Below are 22,020 nucleotides of genomic sequence, written 5' to 3'. Positions count from 1 at the left end.
GTGACGGCTTTCGCTGCCTCAATCCACCCAGTAGCTGCCCTCTGTGCGAACTCTGCATGCGAGTCTTTTTCTGGTTTGAGTAGTGCCCGGAACTGTATTCGGTATGCCTCAGGTGTAATGGCATACCGTGCGAGAAGGGTTTGTTTTACCTTCTGATAGTCCCGGATATCCTCCGCCGGCATGGCTCGGTAGGCATCCGCTGCGCGGCCTGATGGGTTACCAGCTAGCAAGGGCACTTGGTCTTCGGTGCTGATGGCATGCAGCTGGCACAACCGTTCAAAGTCCTGTAAATAGCCATCAATGTCCTTCTCTGTATCAATAAATGCTTTGAATGCCTGGTAAGGTATTTTTGCTTTTGCTGGCGGGGTAGGGACAGACATTGTGCTTCCTTCCCCCGCTTGTTGGTTCCTCTGCGTCGTTCGCAGCATGAGGTACGCCTGTACATCGTTGTAAACCTGGTCTGCCATCTGCTCCGCTAGGGCTGGTGAGAATAGAGCCATCCTGCTCCTATATTCCCTGGCAAACTCTGATTCCTCCTCCTCCCTTGGAGGTGCTGCAGCAGCTGCGACTGTCTCCTTCTATGAGCTCTGCGATTAGGACAGCCTTTGTTTTGTTGCTTGCTATCCTCCCTCTCGCTTCTAGTAACTCTTTTAGCGTGTCCCGTTTCAAGAGGGTATAATCCATTTCCATTCAGTCCGTTTCAATTCCTGCCGAACGCTTCTTGCTGTGTAGTTACGATCCCGTCGCTTGCCACCAATTGTAGCGGAGTAGAGGTATGATCCAAGGTATCTCCGCTGGTAGACAGGAACAGCAATCCAAGACAGGTACAAGACAGGTAGCGTAGTTACAATCCCTTCCCTCCAAGAACTAGACGACACATAGCTTGGAGGGTCCCCTAGTAGGTCTGATCTGGGTGAGCAACATACTCAAAATTCACCCAGATCGGACCAGGGGTCCGGGAGTTACAGACAGTTAAAGTTTTGACCGACCGCAGGAATTCGGTAGCCGAAAACAGCTCCATGAATTCTGGCCCTGTGGTCGGTCTATTTCAATGAACACAAAGTACCGAACAGCCTAGCCATCCGGCTCTAATTTTGCATTCGGATGAATCCCCTAGTCTGGGGGATTCATCCTACCGAACGGCGAGCCGTTCGGCAGTTTGAATCGCATGTTTCCGTTGTTCTGGAGGTCTGAGCGGTGTCTGGGTAGTCGAGCGTCCGATTTTAGTTCCAGACGCTCGACGACCAAACACCGCTGTTCGGGAGTTAAGATGGCCGCCGCCACGTGTTCGGTATACGAACGGCGGCCACACACGAACTCAATTGCTAATACTTGCAACATTGTTGCCTTCCCCTAAGGTGAGGCACAGATTACATTAGACATACAGTTTAAATACAATGTAGTACTTAGTGCAACAGTCTCTTGTGGCTACTTCTGCCACAATACTGTTAAATTTTCAGGTTAAGGTTTACATGGTAGCATCACACAGTTGCTGCAGATTTGTTGGCTGCATATGATTCTGCAGTCTTCCTGTTCTACCAGTTCGGTCCTGTTCCAAGTGTGTTCTATTGGATTAAAATTTGGAGACTTTGGAGGCCACTGAAGTACACTGAACTCACTGTATTTTTGTAGCAAGCTTGAGCAAACCCATGCTTTGTATTATGGCATATAATCCTGATGGAAGTAGCCATTAGTATTTCCATTATAAGTGCCTTTTTGTCAACCACACAACTACAATATCCGAACCAGTGAGAGTTGACCACCGGTGATGCCGGCGGGGCGGAGAATGCGGGTACAGGTCGGTCGGACGGTAGAGATGCCCACCCGCCTTAACGCTACTCTCTTCTAACCCCCCCCCCACATCCCGCTCATCCCCACTCTGTTCTGTTCTTCAGCCAATCCCTTTTCCCGAATCCCTGACCCTCACACACACGAACACACCCTAAATGGGACACACACAGACACCCAGACACCAGAATCTGAACCGAACCCTCTGACAAACATGGTCCATATGATTGAGGCACACACACAGACCCACACAGAACACACACTAAGACGCTAGCCTTCTCAGCAGGCCAACAACATTAAATACCAGACCGCATGACCATTTGTCTACAAGTAACCGGAAATATGTTGGAGCACACAACTGTGCAACAGTCTAAAATGCATAACGAAGATACACTCTTCAGTTAATAGTTTAATTGTTTTTTAACGCGCTCCCTTTATTATACTAGCTCATTACAGCACGTTCTTGTTTTTGATGTCCAACTCCGCAAAGCTTATGTAAACGTAATATTTGTGAATACTTGCCTACGACTCATACGCCTCTGCGTATGCGATTACATGATATTTAGACAAATCCGCAATATGTTTGCCCCATGTTAACTGAAACTTTAATACACACGCCTCTGCGTAGGCGACTACCCGCTTCAACCACATTATACTTGAAACCCGCATTTATATTGTGATAATAAAAATATTTAAAACAACTACAATATCCCAATTTTTTTTGGCACCATTTTCTGTAAACCCTAGAGACTAGTGATCATGAAAATCACAGGAGATCTGAAGTTTCTAATCACCACTGCCAATCATTCCAGAGTCGGTCAAAATATTTTAGATCACATTTCTTACTAACTTTTGGATGTTTGGTTTCAACAACTAACGAGCTGGACTGTGTTTGTATAATATGCAGAGTTTCTGCCACGACTGGCTGGTTAAACACTACATTAATCAGCAGGTGTAGAAGTCGCACTGCAAAGGGGCCAATGTATATGTCTATGTATAGGTATATCTTTATTAGACACACACAAATAAGTAACTATATAAACACGTTGTTTAGTATTGTTAAAGATTCATTAAGATAGAGTGACAAAGGAATTTCATTTCAGGAGTTTTTGGTCTAAACACAAAACAGGAATCAGGTGAAGCGTTCAAGAGCATGGATCTAAAAATAGGATGAAGCTACCAGAAGGCATTATTTACAGTTTTTTTTAACTAAATTTACGAATCTATTACTTGGAGACTCTCCATTATAGCTGCACAAAATAATGAGCCAAATGCTTGTACAGCATATTTTTACATTTCAACATGTTACGATGAAACTATACTTCACATTGAGAGGTCTCCAATTACCCATCTTTGGACCTCTCTTCCCATCTCCAGCAGCTGGCTAAAGTCCAGGAGCTCTGTAACATCACACAATCAGTAACCCAACACAGTCTAGTATCGTATGCACTGCCTGCAGGTTTATAGGATAAAAATAGATTCCAAAGAGGAGAATGAGGAAATTCTGGTAACAGTGTCTCTTCCTAATGCGAAGAGGACTGCACGTTGCGGTCGGCTATAGCAATAAAGTGACTCAGTCACTCCCCCTTACCCTCAAAAATTATTTCATAAAGATAAAATCTTTATGATATACTTATTAAGACTGTGTTGGAATGTCACTAAAGTTCCAACACAGTCAAAAGATATACTTTGACAAGGTAGGGATTACTTATTTTTTCCTCTGTGTAATGGAGCTTCTGGACTCAGCCAGAGAATCCCGGTTAGTCTCCCTCCCTCATATAGCTCAGGTGTCCAGAGTCATTATAGGCTGCTTAGCAGTTTTCCTAAACCTCATGTAAGTTGTGAAACACAGGGTTTTTATACATGCCTTGTATAGTAAACCAGCCAACCAACAGTAAGGACTGAAATCAACCAATCACACACACAGAATAGTCAGTTTAAATTAGTGTAAAAAGCCCTCTTCTGGAACAATGTGACAACACCCTGATGTAAAAAAAACAACAAGGCAAAGAAGAAAGGAAACACTCAAAATGGCCATTAAATAAATTTTACGCAAGTTCAACCATGCAATACAGAAAGTTACAACTATTTAAAACTGGATGGTTAGCCACCGTATCTGCCGAGTCCATGACCCTCCACAAGATACAGAAACAGAGGCTTCTGTTACACTGTGTTTGACACAAAAAAAAAAAAAGCAGAGTCAAGCCTTGACTTTGCAATCCCTGCATGGACAGGTTCATGTGAGTAACTTGCACCTTCGTCTGTACCTCAGGGTTACTGGAAGAACAGCGGTGATGTTAACATCAGGGGCGTTGCAAATTATACAATGTGATAGAGCCATTTTAAAACAGATGATCTTCAGGAAACTACTGATGGCATGCTTTTATTTTCCCCTTTACATATTATAGAAAGCATTTAAAAGCAGTTTCACTTTAAAGTAGATACCTGTGCTCCTTGTGTTCCTGAAGCTGACAATCCCTGCAGGTCAGTTTATCACAAGTCTCACAGTATAATTTCAGCTGCTCCTTCTTGTGAAAAGGGCAAAAAACAGGACGTTGGCTAGTTACTCCAACAGCTTCTGTGAAATATAAACATAGGGTCAAACAAATCAAAAATGTTCACATACTGAGGTATGGAGCCATATGGAGAATGGCTAAAGGAAGAAGAAAAATATATAATTTTTTATATATCTCCATATCAATAACAAAGCTAAAAAGTTAAACAACTTTTCTTTGGACTTAAAAAATAAAAAAAGTATTTTTTAATTCTTACCTGGGGGAACTTCTTCCTTTTGCCGCACAGTATGATCTTTTGTAAATTTTACCCTTTGATGGGCCTGTACACAATTTTTACAAAGCCATTCCACGCACTCCACACAAAACCCACGAGCCTCAGCGTTATCCTCACAGCTTGTACAAACTTGCTAGAAATCCAACAAAAAAATAATTAGAAACAAACAAAAAAAAAAAAGTTTCAAGAGAAGATTTGAGTAATGTGTTGCAGAAGGAAGGCCACCTGATCAAAATTCAAACAGTTTTGCTGTAATGGTTATGGTGCCAACATGGCCATGGCACCAATCCCCTTAATGTAGCAGTCAGCTAAATTAATGACATAAAAAGTTTACCAAAATTGTAAAAGTGGATCTTCTAAATTAGGAATATGTACAGCAAATGGCTGTGCAGTGGACGACAATGAGAATCTCGGGTTGTCACACCACCGTGCATGAAAACAGAACCACTAAAGAATGCTGCATTTATTAGGGGGCTTAAATTGTCCCTTTAATACTAGAAATCTTTGTGAGTTAATTTATAATCAGAGGGACAGAATACAATATATACAGAAGACACAAAAAAAAACAAAAAAGTACCTTTAATGCTCATTTTACCATTTGACTGGCCAAAGTGAAACTAGTTCTTGAGGCCTGAAGAAACAGACTTTAAAAGCAAACAATGATACTTTGCCAAGTATTTATTGGAAGAATTTAAAACAATTACTGAAAAGACCAGCTTCAAGTCCTCATTTGAAAAATAAAGATTTATACCCAGACTCCTTGCAGATATAGTGCTATTTTTCTTTGTACATACCTGAGATGGCTTTTCTACAGTACTACTGGGGACTTCTGTAGTGTCACGCACAAAGTAGTTCTCTATTATGTCTCTTTCAGCACACTCCTGATTGCATACAGGACACCGGATAACTCCAACTACGAAAATAAATATAATTTTTTTCATTATTAAGGAAAAAGAAAGCCTCCCAATTGTTGAAAATTAGCCAACGCAAAAATATTTCAAAGTGTGAAAGACAATTATATAAGAAACTTTTTTAGAAATGCTCAGCAACTACTTTACATACAACTTTAAACAGAGACGAGAATGATAATGAAATACACTGGTAATCATTTCCCAATCGTTGACATATTTGCACAATGAATATCCATGGTAATTCTAATTGCACGCTTAGAAGATCGGTTATCAACACATCCCATAAACAATTTTTTCCTTCGTAGTGGGAGGAACCTGTGGGTTGTTCTTAGCTATGATGGACAAATAAACCTGGAAATAAAGTAAAAATAATAAAAGCGGAGACAGAGCCATAAACCTATGCAATATAGCAAGATGCCAATTGGGTGTGGACACTCAATAAATGACCACCTACAGCACCTTAAGCCCAATAGCAGCTTTTGAGAAAGAAGAGATGGCTAGCCTGTAGTGCTTTATAAATGTATGTAATAATGACCAGGTAGCTGCTTTGCAAATATATTTTAGAGAAGCCTAAACTTTAGCTACCCATGATGTTGCCATATCTGTGGTAGAGTGCTCCTTTACTGGAAATGGAAGTTTGAAACCCTTAACTTCGTATGCCAGCTTGATTGTGTCAATCATCTGTCAATAGTAGGTTTAGATAATGCTTAACATTGAAATGAACATTGGAAGTTGACAAATAGAACGTCAGATGTCAAGAAAATAGAGGACCTCTTGATATACATTTCCAGTGCTCTTTTGATGTCCAGAAGGTGAAGCTTCACCTAATCGTTTTAGACAGAACCTTGGGTAGAAATGATTGTTCTGGATGCAACATCCCCATATCCTAATGAAAGACCATAACATTTCTGAATATGATAAGGCCTGAACATAATGCAATATTTATGTGTGACTTCCTCCAGTAGTTTAAAGTAAGCATCACAAAGGGCTCGGAGTACTAAAACCAAATCACAGGCTGGAAAAAAATAAAAAATAAAAATTGCGAAGAGGACATTTGAGCAAAATGGCATTAAAAAAAAACCAAAAAAAAAAAAAACCCCACCTGATTAAGATATTGGTAGCCAAATCCAAAACCAGGAAATGACAGACACAAAATTAGAACTTTTAGAGTAAAGCCACTAAGCCCAGCAGAAAAACCCTCTTTATCAGGATGGTCAGAATAGATGGACTGATGTTGAAACAGTCATCTACAACAGATGAGAAACTGCTTTCAAATCCGGAGATAAATCTTGGATGTTGACCTTCTGGTAACATTTTTGAGAAAATCCATCATATTGTATCTTGAATCCCTTGACTTTTGTTTCACTTATTTGTTTATATAGGTGACTGTTGTGATGTTGTCTGTTTGAATTCTGACTGCTTTGTGTAGGATTCATGGCTTGTGTGTGATCCATGACATTGAAAAGCACCATAATCTGAAAATTTGAGGATTGATCTGCGTCCTCTTAAGAATAAAAATGTCTTGACGAAGTAGGGTTTTCAGATTAATTTTGAGGCGTCTGTTGCAATTCTAATATATTTCTTTTGTTGGAAATATAAGCCCCAGAACAGAAACTACAATTTTCTCCACCAATCTAGTTGATATCAGACCTTTTTAGAACCTGAATTCGTATTCCAAATCCTCCTCTTTCTTGACCAAATTTGCAAGGTCTTATCCGTAATTTTGCCCACTGCACAGCTGTAATTAAGGACATGAGAATGTTCATGGCTTTCCTGATGGTACAATGTGCTTCACTATGAAGAAAGTGAACGTCTTAAAAAGAGACATATACAGGGTTACAAATAATACAGTGTGAAAGCAATTAGTGAACAGGTCACGACAGGTGGTGGTTTGCTTACCAAGCATCACAACACGTATTAGGTTAGTAACCACAACCATGTCGTCGTATCATGCTACGTCAATGCTTTTTAATTACAGATGATTTGTGCTTTGGCTTTGCATTGCCCATTACCTGGTAACTTTAATGGTGGGAGCTGGCGGTGTCAGAAGGCTGCACATATGTAGTTATATCAAACTACCAATTTTGGCAACGGGGAAAGTAAACTGTGGAGTATACGAGTGCGTGGAAGAAAAAAAAACAGAAGTGGGGTATGCGATTGTGTACACTCTGTCCTGTCATTCTGGGGTGGAAGTGGTTTATCATCTAGAGTGTTACACTGTTCTTAGAAATGTAGTCCATACATGAGAACCAGGTCAAGGAACATTTGTCAGAGTGGTCCTTCAGGGCTGCAATAATTTCTGCGTTTTAGGATTCCTCTACTTTCGTGAGTCATTGCTGGAAGGTGGGCGCTCACTGCTTTTTCCAGAGGATGGGAATCAGGGTAATAGCCGCACTGAGGTGTTTAGTTAGGGATTTCTTAATTGCCGCTATGGTCATTCTATTTTCCACAACAGTGCAATTTGTGGGCAGGTCCACCAAATGTGCAATTCAGTACCTTTAACTGACCTGCGCGAACGTCTTTTTTGACCTTTTTAATCTTTTGAGAGGGAAGAAACAGAGAAAGTTGACTTCAAGTCAACTAAGAGTCCCAGAAACTAGATACATGTAGAAGGGAGTTTTGATTTTCCCAAATGATCAAACATGACCTCCTAATGATGGAATAGTGGTTTAAATATTTCTTCTTAGTTGTTATTTGGAACTTGCTTTGAGGAATCAATCGTTCAAATATGGAACAATGTAAATGTCCTTTTCTCTGAGATATGCTGCAAAATGAAGGACACTTTTAAAACTCCTCGGTGCAGAGGCTAGGCTGAATGGCAAGGCCTTAAACTGAAAGTGCCCAGATTCTTTTTCCCTGATTTTAATCTTAAACACTTTCTTGAAGTAACTGCCATAGGAAGGTGTAAGTAGGCATCTTTTAAATCCAGAGTAGCCATATAATTTCCTTTTTGGAGAAATAATGGAAATATGGTTTCCATATAAAATTAAAGGTCTTCTTTTGGAAACAGGAACATTAAATAAACCCCTCGGAATTCTTGTTGTAATTGTCTCGGACAGTAGTGATTTTTTTCCAGGAAGGGTAGGAAGAACAAAAAATTTGGAGCAAGTGATGAACCTGACTGTATGTGTCTCTCTAATAGAAATTGCCAAGCCAGTGCAGATGGAGTTTGGATCAGACCTCAACCCAAAATAAAGTGGCAACAAAAGTACAGAGAAATATAAATGGAACGGCGACTCAGTAAATATGAGCAGTAAAGTTCTTGCGGTCATGTGAATATCAAAGATTAGAATCTGTATTTTTCTTTAATTTCCAAAATGTAGATACTTTGACAGGGATTAAAACTTTAAATAAAGGCTATGAAGTGTTTACCCACCGTCTGTGTACCTTACTAAAGCAAAGTTCAATTGTTTGTTCAGCTCTTTTCATGAATTTGATTGTGTCCACTTAACTAGAAGGAACATCAACTTTGCATTCAAACAGTCTACTGCACCAGGAACACTAGCAGAAGCAAGTTAAAATGTACCAGCATGTTCCAACCATCGAGAACATTTTTTGGATGGCAATCTTAAGCACTGTACATTCACACACAATATTAAATCTAATTTTGTATCTAAAGTAGGCATTTGTAAGCAATTTCTAACATTGGTACCTGGTATATGGGTACAAATGGATTCTATTTTGCTTGATATAAACATTTTGTGGCCTCATTTCACGAACACACCTATTTTATTAGGTACAAAAGAGTCAAGAAGAGGGACAGTAATGGGACACCTTTAAGATAATGGTTAATATGCTTCCATCTACAAAGCAGTTAAAAAAAAATAATAATAATACAGTTGTATCGAACGTTAATATATAGGAGGTAATATTTAGCTATAAATGACAAAGCAACAATGCATGTATCCCCACCCCAGAATTAGAAACAAAATTGATACATCTTGCTGAATAAACATTAAGCCTTTTGAAAATTGGTTAGAAAAACAAAAGTTACATGTTCAAGGTCAAAATTTTTAATGGATCAATAAAATTGAATTAGCTTTTATATAAATGGTTTTAGAAAAATATTAGATTTTTTATTTATATATATATATATATATATATAAAAATATTAGATTTTTTATTTATATATATATATATATATAAAAAATCTATCAAAAAACCTATTGGAAACAGAGCTAAACCTATCATTTGCTTTTATTTAGTATTTAATTCCTTCGCTGAGGCATTTTCTGCTGCATTTTTATTTAAGCCAAGTTTGGAAACCACATTTTGCTGCCATCACAATGATTAAATACTGTCTGCAAACAAGATTTGTGAGACCAATCTCAAATGAAATCACATCTCCATTAGCACACAGGACTGTAGCCTTTGGGAACTGCCTCAAACCGGTTTTATCTAGATTGAGCTGTAAAAATCCAGCCTCAACGCCTTTCTGTCTAAACAGGTTAAACCATTCACAGAGGGGGAGAGTAGAATCCTAAATTCAACAAATCACACACTTAATCAAGCCAGAAAATATTTTCACACTTGAAAATATATATATATATATTTTAAATTGCTATGTTTTTTTTAATCTAGAAACTGTGGGGAATAAACGTATAGTTAAAATATGAAAAATAGTGGTACAGAACCAACATAACATACTGCATTGCATTAATCTGGAGAGAAAGCCTTGCAGAGCTAGCCAGAAAAAAATGGAATGAATGAAGGGGGAACAAAAGCCCTTACTCAACAAAATAGCCAAGATATAAAAGATCTTGCATCTTTTTCCAATGCCATAAAATTCTACCTCATTAAATACGGCCAACCCTAATTTATATTATATCAACAAAGTAAATTCTGCAAATCAATTAGAGCAGTTTGATGCTACAACAGGGTTATGCAAAAGAAACAACAATGGGGTAGTTTTATTTCTGGGTTCGTTTGAATGTTCCATTGTTGCCATGGAATTGTTTCACTTTAAGATTTTACCAGAATTGCTCTTTATAGAGAACCACCCATAAATGTCAAAATGTTTGCGCATAACATTTTTCTTTTGGTTATTAAAAAAATTACATAATTCCAAAAATTGTGATTGCATTACATAACAGCATTAAAACACACAAATAAAAACTCTTCATATTAAATTGACTAGTTATAAAAGATTGACTATGTATAAAAACTAATTTATTCTCACAAAAAGGGCAATATGGTCTTCAAAAATTAGACCTCTCTTATGCCAATGTGATTTTTTTCTTTTACTTTTTTTTAACCAAAGGCAAAATATAAATATATAATATATATATAATATATATATAATATATATATACATATACATATACATATACATATACATATACATATATATATATATATATATATACACACACATACACATACAAAATACCCCTGCGCTCCAACTAGAAAAAATAAAAATAGTACCTGGTGCTCTGGTGGCTTAATCATAAAGTGAAAATACCGGCACTCAAGGTTTTCCAGAAGATAACTTCTCCATTTATTGCGGAGGAAAAATTTGACGTTTCAGCTCCACTGGGGAGCTTTTCATCAGGACATCAAATTTTTCTTCCGCAATAAATGGAGAAGTTATCTTCTGGAAAACCTTGAGTGCCGGAAATAAATAAATTATATATATATATATTTTTTTTTTGCATTAGCCACAAATGAACTATAAGTCTACAACTTACTGTCCTACTCACTTTAAATATTCTTATGGTGGCTTGGAAATTTCTTGACTTTTCCTTAATATATGGATCCACAAAGAGTATTCGCACCTCTTTTTTTTATTAATGTGTTTAGGTTAAGGGTATTTATCAAGTTTGTAATCAAACTTCCCAAAAATTTCTTCTAACTTATAAACAGCTATCTTAGATTTTGTAATATTAAACAGAATTGTGAAGAACCTTCTAGAAAATATGTGTACTCGCATGGTGTAGCCAATTAAACTGCTGACATGTTTATGTGTGTTTTAAAAACACTCTTACACAACTGTAGGTTTGCTATTGAATGTTTGCAGACCAATATAAATGACCATCACATTTAACAATACAAAAGCAAATTTTGGCTGTATATATCAGTGAAGAGTTATTTCAATGAGTAATTGTGAAAATATTGGGGGTAAAGTTCAAGTTGTGGATAGGTGATTAAAATTCACAAGGTTTACCTGATGTCGAAATAAACACTGCTTTAATAAGGAGGAGTATGTAAAGCTGTAGTTAGAGACTTAAATTTCCCTAAATGCTTAGAACGTGGCGGGGATGGTGAAAGAAATAATACAAGTACTGTCTTGACACTTTTCACATAATTATTTTTGCCACACTAATTACAAAATGTATCCGCATAGATTGGTTTGCTCATAAAAGTACAAAATTGCTAAATTTTTTGAAAACAGCAATTTAATTGGAGGATGAACTGAACAAGATTAACTTTTTTTAGTTACTATAAAAGATACACATTCTTGAACTCTAACCATCAACTCTAAAGAGAAAAATGAAATTTGAACATCAAAGCCAATACTATAGTATATACAAAACATTAAAGAATTAGCATTTTAGGATTTCTTATGAATTTGTATGTCTATTTCTAGAATTCCCTATAGATTGGTGTGACAGTTATGTTAGGAAATCCTTTTTTTTTTAATATGCTTGGATCAGAAAAATTTGTATCATGAATGGATGTCTAGCCATGGCTGGACACAAGGCTGGAAGGCATTTTTTCCTAGGATAAGTAGACTTTTACAGCATGGGGTCCATCTTCGATGGGACTTAGAAAGTAAGAGTGTCCAGGCTTAACTGAACTAAAATTTCAGCTAGACCTAAGGGCAGTGCACCACATAGACAAACATGGTAATATAACCAAAAGTGATGGTGTATTTCCCAGTGTTTGTCTAGTATGATGAAAATAGTTCGGTTTTCAAAATCTCCAGCTTGCATACTAGCACAGATAACTACATGGTTCTTCCTAATGATAAGAACAATATGTGTCCTTTGGACTAGGGGTATCCAACACTAGTTTAGAATATATACGTTGAATTAGGGAGGGATCTCCCAAAGGGTTTCTCAGTCTGAAAACAGGACCACTATAGGCATCTAGACCACTTCAGGTAAATGAATCACAGTGAGAAGACGCTGGACGTCCATAGGAAAGCACTGAGTAATGCTTTCCTATGTGCGGTTTGAATGCGTGTGCGGCACTTGGCGCGCATGTGCATTCGGGGCTGACGTTGGCAGAGGGAGGAGAGCTCCCCGGCGCTGGAGAACGATAAGTAACTGAAGGGGTTTTAACTCCTTCAGCCCAGCGGGAGGGGACCCCGAGGGTGGGGGGGACCCAATTACCCTATAGTGCCAGGAAAACGAGTTTGTTTTCCTGGCACTATAGTGGTCCTTTAAGTTCCATTGTGCACTACTTTCCAAGACTGCTCAAGAATCAAGATCACAAACACATAGGCATAAGTTTTTTCTTATTAACCCCTTCAGGACGGAGTCAATAGTGCACGTTCTGATCAAAACAAAACGTAAACAAAAACTGGAATTTGCGCTATATGTCTGTTCACCCGTAGTTCCCCTCTTTCATATTATATGCACCCACACTTATTGTATATCATTTTGTTCAGGAGAAACAGGCCTTTAATTTATCATTAACTATTCATATATGGAACATAATTCATTATGAATAAAATGTAAAAAAAAGTGAGAAAATAAGATTTTTTTTTTTAAATTTGTATTTCCGTCTGACATTTTAGCTGTGAATGTCATAATACTGTTAGGTTTTACTGCACAAAAATGCACATATTTGTAATCAGCGATGTCTCACGAGTACAACAGTATCCCCCATTAACAGGTTTTATGGTGTTTTGGAAAGTTACAGGGTCAAATATAGAACGTTCCATTTTCAAATTGAAATTTGCCAGATTGGTAAGGTTACCTTTGAGACGGTGTGGTAGCCCAGGAATGAGAATTACCCCCATAATGGCATACCATTTTAAAAAGTAGACAACCAAAGGTATTGGAAGTGGGGTATGTTTAGTCTTTTTTAGTAGCCACTTAGTCACAAACACTGGCCAAAGTTAGCGTTCATATTTGTTTTTGTGTTAAAAAAGCAAAAAACGAATATTTGCCCAGTGTTTGTGACTAAGTGGCTACTAAGAAAGACTGGACATACCCCACTTGCAATACCTTGGGTTGTCTACTTTTGCAAATGGTATGCCATCATGGGGGTAATTCTCATTCCTGGGCTACCATGCGCTCTCAAAGGCAACATAACCAATCTGGCAAAATTCAATGTAAAAAAAAATGAAATGCAAACCTTATATGTGACTCTCTAACTTTCCAAAACACCATGAAACCTGTACATGGGGGGTACTGTTATTCTCGGGAGACTTCACTAAACACAAATATTAGTGTTTTAAAACAGTAAAACATATTACAACAATAATATAGTCCATAAAAGTGCAGTTCGTTTGTAAAAAATGCAAAAAACTTCACTTTTACTTAAAATATCATCGTTGTAATACAATTTACCAATTTGAAACACTACTATTTGAGTTCAGCGAAGTCTCCCGTGTAAAACAGTACCCCCCATGTACAGGTTTTATGTTGTCTTGGAGAGTTACAGGGTCAAATATAGTGCTTGCGAATTAAATTCTCTGCACTTTCTCCCTGTGTTGTCAGGCATGTCAATCAAATTTTAATTAATCAAATCACCTAATTATGGTAAAAGATTACTTAAATATACACGTAGAATTTTAATACATATGCATTTATAGGTATTTAAATTCTACATGTATACTAATGTAATATTTTATGTAATTATATGTATTTATCTATATATATATATATATATATATATATATATATTTGCGGTTATTTGCATTTTATATATAGATAGATATATATAGAATGTCATTCTAAGTGTATTTTGTTACATATATATATATATATATATATATATATATATATATATTAACAAAATACAGTTAGAATGAAATTACATATGTATATATAATTTATATTACATTTTGTTTCAATATTTTATTTATTAATTGTATTATTTTATTTATTATTGTAATTATACGTATTTATATATATATATATATATATATATATATATATAATATATGTGTATATATCTATTATATATATATAACATATGTATATTATATATATGTAACGTCATTCTAAGTATTTTAATACTAATATATGTACTTATATTAGTATTAAAATACACTATGTATGACGTTAAATATATATATATATATACCGTATTTATCGGCGTATAACACGCCCCGGCGTATAACACGCACCTCATTTCCAGAAGGAAATTCCAGGAAATTTCCACCTCTCCCATAGTATTCCCCCCCCTCATCCCATAGTGTTCCCCCCCCTTTCCATAGTAATCTCCCCCCTCCCATAGTATTCTCTCCCCCCTCCCATAGTATTCCCCCCCATAATATTCTCTCCCCCCTCCCATAGTATTCTCCCCCCCCATAGTATTCTCCAACCCCATAGTGTGTCCCCCCTCCCATAGTGTCCCCTAGTGCACTTTCCCTCTGTCCCATATTTACTTACCTGTCTTGAAGCGTGGACCGGCTTCACAGCGCGCACCGCGGAACTGGAACTTAAATTTCAGGTTCCGGTTTCCGGCGGGACTGAAAGGAAGTGTGCACACAATAGTGTGCACACTTCCTTTCAGTCCCGCCGGAAACCGGAACCTGAAATTTAAGTTCCAGTACCGGCGGGACTGAAAGGAAGTGTGCACACAATAGTGTGCACACTTCCTTTCAGTCCCCCTGGAAACCGGAACCTGAAATTTAAGTTCCAGTTCCGCGGTGCGCGCTGTGAAGCCGGCCCACGCTTCAAGACAGGTAAGTAAATGTAGGATATCGGCGTATAACACGCACCCATGATTTTCTCCCTATTTTCAGGGAGAAAAAGTGCGTGTTATACGCCGATAAATACGGTATATATAATATATATACATATATATATAATATATATACATATATATATATATATATAAATACATTTGATTTATTTTAAAACATGTCTAATTAATTTTTCTTATACTTCCCACCAGCAGGGGGACCGTCTGATATTTTAGACAGTCCCCCTGCTGGCAGATCCACAGCCAGCTATAGGGGGCCATGTGATCGCTCTTTGAGAGCGATCACATGGCCCCCGGGGGCCTGATTTGCCATGGGGGGGCTGCCTGGGCTGTGAGGCAGTCCTCCCGAAGCGGAGCGCCGGGAAGGTAAGTATCCCGGGCACTCCAGGGCTTAAAGCCGTTACGGCGTGCTATGCCGTCACAACGGCTTTAAAGCCCACTTAAACCGTGATGGCATAGCACGTCGCAACGGCGTTAAGGGGTTAACATTTTACAGTACAATATTTCTCAGAAAAATTTGTTTTAATATTTTACAGATTAAAAGTTAAAAATAATCAATATAAATTTGACAAAGATCAGATTTTTTTTTTTTTAGAATAAAAAGGGTTGAAACTTTCTGTGGATGTCAAGTGTGATCATAAGAAAGTTCTCAAAATACAAAATTTTACCAAAGATGACAATTTAAAAATAAATAAACAAACTTGTAAAAGGAATATGAAGAGGTATAAATCAATGGCAGCTAGAAAAAGTTCCATTGTAGGACCATGTTTAAAGAAAGTTAAGTTACAGATGATAAAAGTTATTCCAGAGGAGCAAAAATAGATTATAGTTTAACCAAGACTGATGTTGGAGAGGTCTCCCTTCCATGTCTTTGCTATTCAGAACGGTATTGCTGCACATAAAGTCAAGTAAAAAAGAAAGTACACCCTCTTTAAATGCCATGTTTTACATATTAGGACATAATCATCAGTTCCTTAGCAGGTCTTAAATTTAGGTCAATATAACCTCAGATTAACACCACCACATGACATTACACAATGTCTAGAGGTAACAGAAAATAAAGCCAAAAAAGGTCTTAAAGATGGAAAAAGTCCCCCCTGTACACTATATGGCTGATACTGAAAACTATAATTGATGTAATCTAAACAAAATAAAAAATACTGCTTTCATTATTAAATTTGTTTTTCCATTAATTAGTTAAGTAAAACTATACTTTAAAAGTTTATGGTGCTCTTTTCAATTGATTTTTGAAAGTGGCTCATTTACAAAGATAACATTTCTCTTGCAGCTTTACCCTCCAACAAAAATATAGATGCAATTTACATTTTAATTTCTTCAACTAACAGCTTATTAAAATGAAGGTACAATTGTATACTGATAAAATGCATCCAACAGTACACAAAATAAACCCCAGCAATTTGTTGGAGGGCTTTGTTACCAATGACGGAATAATGATGGATGGCTAAGCAGGAAGAATATCCAGTTCTAACTGTAAACAAAGATTCTTACAGATATGATAAGTTAAAGGGACACTATAGTCACCCAGACCACTTCAGCTCAATGAAGTGGTCTGGGTGCCAGGTCCCTCAGGTTTTAACCCTTCAGATGCAAACACAGCCGTTTCAGAGGTTTGGGGTTAGTTAATCCAGCCTCTAGTGTGTCTTCCAGACAGCCACAAGAGGCGCATCTGACGCAGGATGCGAATTTCGCATCCATTGCGCAGAGGGTCCATAGGAAAACATTGAGAAATGCTTTCCCATGGACACTTTGAATACGCACGCGGCACTTGCCGCGCATGCACATTCCGCTCCACTAGGGAGCGGACGTCGGACAGGGAGGAGAGGTCACTAGCGCCGAATAAAGGTAAGCTGCTGAAGGGGTTTTAACCCACAGGGCACTATAGTGTCAGGAAAACGGCTTTGTTTTCCTGACACTATAGTGATCCTTTAAAGTCAAAAAGCACAGTCAAAAAAAAAAAAAAAACACAGGAAAAAGTTTAGCAGACCAAGATGGCCAAGCACAACCCTTTTTTTATTCAGCCCTCATTGTAAATTAATATCTAGCAAAGTTGATATGTAAATGTCCTTGAACACAATGTTTGATAGTAACAACCAACTGAAAAGAATAAAAAGTATCCAAGCTAAAGTTCTCCAAATTCCATTACTATAGAGATACATAATAGACAATATAAAGATATGGCACACAAGAACGGTTTGTATATATCAAACACTTAAAGTGGCTCTATCACCACTTTATGAAATACTCATTGACGGCGTTGGAATTTCACTGAAATTCCAAGGTGATCAAAATCTATACAAAGACAAAGTAGGCAATACTCTTCGTATTTTTCTTCCGCTGAAAAGGTGGAGCTAACTTTTCAAGTTTTGTAATCTCCCCCAGCCATCACTAGTGAAGGTTGCAGAAAAAAAACAAAAAACCACAAAACACTGGAGTATGCTCGAGTACTTACTCTTACCCTATTGTCCTAGGATTCATATTATTGCACCACATTAGAAAGACTATACTTGCTTATATCTCTCTGCCATTTAGGAGTTAAATCTCGGTTTATGCAGCCATTGCACACCTACACAGTCTCCATACACACTTTCAAACTTCCTTTACTGCACAGTGTTTAATTTAGAATTTCTTATCTCCTGCTCTGTTAATAGCATGTTTTTCCTCAAGTTACAGAACATGACTCAGCATATGCTACAAACAGCATTAGGTTTGACATATTTCTATGGTGTTCGTTATTTAATATCTTAACTTCACTACATAGACTTTAGTAATTTTTCATTTTCACCTTTAAGTCACATTTGTTCATGTAAAGTAAACACCCTCCAATTTGGCTGACAGATGGTGAGCACTAGAACATCTTATCTAAGATTAAAACTTGGTTGTGGCTGGTGTGTTTTGTGTCAGTTGCCCTGTTGCACCCATTCCAAGACAAGAGTGACTTGCAATTTACTCTAGAAACACACATCTAGTAACTTTCCAATGCTCAAATATATGTTCAGTTAATTCTAGAATGGAGTCTTAGTAGCTTATTGTTGATCTTGCATATTAAACTACATAAAACTGCTGATACATTGCCTAAATGGCAGAAATAGTTACTTTTACGTTTTTTTATGCATTTGTTTTGTATTAGGGTAGAAAAACTTAAAGGAACACTATAGGGTCAGGAACACAACCATGCCGTTTTGGCCAATCAGCACCTCCTCATAGAGATGCATTGATTCAATGCATCTCTATGAGGAAAATTCAGCGTCCCCATGCAAAGCGTGGAGACGCTAATCGGCAGTGCTGTGCTTCCTGGCCTAACTGTGCAGCACTGAGCCAGGAAGCATCTCCGGTGGCCATCTGGAGGTGTCCCTAGGGGCAATGTAAACACTACCATGTCTCTGAAAAGGCAGTGTTTGCATAAAAATGCTTGCATATAATGATTATACTAACAAGAACAACTACACTGTAGTAAACTGTAGTTGTTCTGGTGACCACAGTGTCCCTTTAAGTCATCAAGCTGGTGATCCTTAAGTATGCCTTAACGTTTAATGCTTAGCCTTATTAATTTCTTGCTTATATAATGTTTTACGGCAAACTCACAGCATACTTTTACCTACATTATTCTATTCCTTATTTTATGGAAACCTGTACGTAACCTTCACACTGCGTGAGTCTTCTGTCAGAGTTTAAAGTTCGACAGAGTAGTAGATAAAAACCTATAAAGTACATGCACTGTGCCATCACAACAGAATGAAAATTAAATCTTTTTTTCACGGAGGCAGTTTGAGTCACTACCCATGGAGGTGTGGCATAAACACAAGTGGTTCAACTCCTGGACGGCAGAGAATTGAGCAGTAAGACTGCAGGAACATAATATTTACACCAAAATGGCTTCATTAAGTTAAAGTGGTTTTGATGCTCAGAGTACCCCTTTAACATGAAGGTCTATGCAGTCATGCAATGCAAAGCTTTGAAGTCAGTTGACGGACAGATTGTCATGCGTTAAAATGTACATGGAGGGGGACCCCCCAGGATTCGAAAAGACCCTGGCCAGGTGTCCTTGCATGTCCCTCTGAAAAGTGATCGGTGCTGAACTTTGCCAGCTGAAGTCACTCATGATGCAATCATACAGTACAGAGCACTCTGTACGGGGTGATCTGGGAAATACATCTGCTCATGTCAGATTGTAGGATTAAGGGGTTTTAGGAGTAAAAACACCAAACCAAAATTAAATACAAAAATATTTTGACCATGGTTTGGATAAAATTGTTAAGTGTCAAAATGTCCTTTGTTATATAACCAGGGGGATGTACTTTCTACAAATATTTACTAGTGTATGGCAGTTTTGGATTCTGTGACTATTTTAAAAGTTGTAATCTCTGCATGCTAAATATAGCAAAGTCATACCTTGCAATATTTGTTTTAGAGCTTCTAAACAATTGACAGATCGGGCACTTTATCCCCTTAAGGATAGTGGGCGTTCTATGCAGTCCTCTTTTGGGCGGTCCTAAAGGCCGGAGGACGGCATAGAACGTCCCTGCCGTCCAGGGACTTACCAGGTCCCTGCCTGGGAGCTCAGGAAGCCCCCTTCTGCACGATCCGGCCCTCCAGGGCCATGTGATCGCAGGGTCCTTGCAATCACATGGCCGAAACAGCCGGCTCATGCAGTGCGAATATATATTATTCTAAGTGTATTTTAATTATATATATTAAAATACACTTACAATTAAGTGTGTGTGTGTGTGTGTATATATATATATATATATATATATATATATATATATATATATATATAAAAAATTTTTAAAGAAAATATAAAAGAAAAAAAAATCAAAAAAATTATACCTGTATACTTTTGCTCCAACTGTATTTTGATATTAATACATATATTTAAATCAATACATTAGCATGACGTTCTAAATACATATATCTATATAAAAATATATATTTTTTAAAATGATAGAGATAGAGATTATATATATATATATATATATATATATATATATATATATATTTATATATATATTTAAATTCTACATATATTTTTACATGATTAAGTCATTTCATTAATTACAATTTGAGGGCAGGCAGAAAGTCCAGAGAACATGGTTCGCAAGCCCTATATTTTACCCTGTAACTTTCCAAGACACCATAAAACCTGTACATAGGGGGGTACGATTTTACTCGGGAGACTTTGCTGAACACAAATTTTAGAGTTTCAAAACGGTAAAACAGATCACAACAACGATATGGTCTGTGAAAGTGCAGGTTTTTGCATTTTTCAGACACAAACGGCACTTTCATGGACGATATTGTTGTAATAAGTTATAATGTTTGGAAACACTAATTGTGTTCAGCGAAGTCTCTCAAGTATAACAGTACCCACCATGTACAGGTCTTATTGAATTTTCAAAAGTTACAGAGTGTAATACAGGATTTGCATTTCCATTTTTTCACATTAAAATTTGCCAGATTGGTAATGTTGCCTTTGAGACCGTATGGTAGCCCAGGAATGAATATTACCCCCATGATGGCATACCATTTGCAAAAGTAGACAACCCAAGTTATTGCAAATGAGGTATGTCCAGTCTTTTTAGTAGCCACTTAGTCACAAACACTGGCCAAAATTATCGTTCAGATCTGTTTTTTCCATTTTTCACACACATACAAATTAGAATGCTTACTTTGACCAGTGTTTGTGACTAGTGACAAAAAGGCCTTGGGCACAAACATGTTGCATTTCAAAAAGAGCGTTTGTCTTTAAGGAGTTAACACAAGGCCTGTACACATCGGTGTTACAAAATATGCAATACTATCTTTACAGATATATGAAAAAAAAATATGTTTACCAATCCGCCGCTTGTAAGATATCCGAAAGAGACGCGCCTGTCATAAACGCAGACAATGCCGCTGCTCCTCGCACGGAGTGAGCACCGAAAGACGAGTCTATTCAAGATAAAGTGATGAGCCATCTAATCCATCTGGACAGTATGGTGACCGAAACTGGACCGTGAGGGCTAACCGACACCAGTAGTTGCCGGGATGTTGACGAGCGTAAAGTCTCCGTTGCCATAAAAGATGCCCGCAAAGCCGCAACCACACATAGTTGAGGATCCGAGGCAAGGAAGGTAGAAGACAAACGACAAATCGGATTTAGTCCGTTGTGAAATGCAGAATGTGACCCCTTCCGGGCAGATAGTAAAGGCGTCCATATCGAACGCGCGTACGTCCGAGACTCGTTGGAATGAGACTAGGCACAGTTGGAAGGTAAATTTGGCTGTCATATGTCGTAAGGATAGAAGTTCATTATGTGGCCATTCTCTCAGGAATCGGAGTACCACATCCACATCCCATAGATGTTATTTGGGAGCTGGAGGCAGTCTCAGTTTGATGCTTTGTAATAGTCGACAGATTAGGGGGTCATTACCAACCGCTCTCCCCTGGGAAGGTACATGATGGTGCGATATCACTTAACTTCCTCGAAGATTGAAGAGAGGAAGTTCATGATCACGGAAACAGGAGCTGTAGAGGGATCAAGGCCCCGCCCCACGCACCAACTGGTCCAAGATCGCCAGGCAGATGAGTAACTCTTTCGTGTTCCTGGGGCCCAGGAGTCCCAGAATAGGTCTTTAGTCATTGACGATAA

The 22,020-nt window shown here is 37.8% G+C and overlaps 1 protein-coding gene across 1 annotated transcript in view; it reads right to left on the bottom strand.

The window, feature by feature from the left end:
• TRIM24 (tripartite motif containing 24) overlaps positions 1 to 22,020 on the bottom strand; it is a 117,387-nt gene that overhangs the window by 51,146 nt on the left and 44,221 nt on the right. The window contains exons 2-4 of the mRNA XM_063447619.1: positions 5,373 to 5,491; positions 4,561 to 4,711; positions 4,234 to 4,366 (exon numbers count right to left, since the gene is read on the bottom strand). Of these exons, the coding sequence (XP_063303689.1) occupies positions 4,234 to 4,366; positions 4,561 to 4,711; positions 5,373 to 5,491 (403 nt within the window). The remainder of the gene's footprint in view (positions 1 to 4,233; positions 4,367 to 4,560; positions 4,712 to 5,372; positions 5,492 to 22,020) is intronic.

The sequence above is a fragment of the Pelobates fuscus genome, chromosome 3 (assembly GCF_036172605.1).
Source record: "Pelobates fuscus isolate aPelFus1 chromosome 3, aPelFus1.pri, whole genome shotgun sequence".
In the NCBI taxonomy this organism is placed as follows: domain Eukaryota; kingdom Metazoa; phylum Chordata; class Amphibia; order Anura; family Pelobatidae; genus Pelobates; species Pelobates fuscus.
This window is presented reverse-complemented; position numbering and strand designations above follow the sequence as displayed.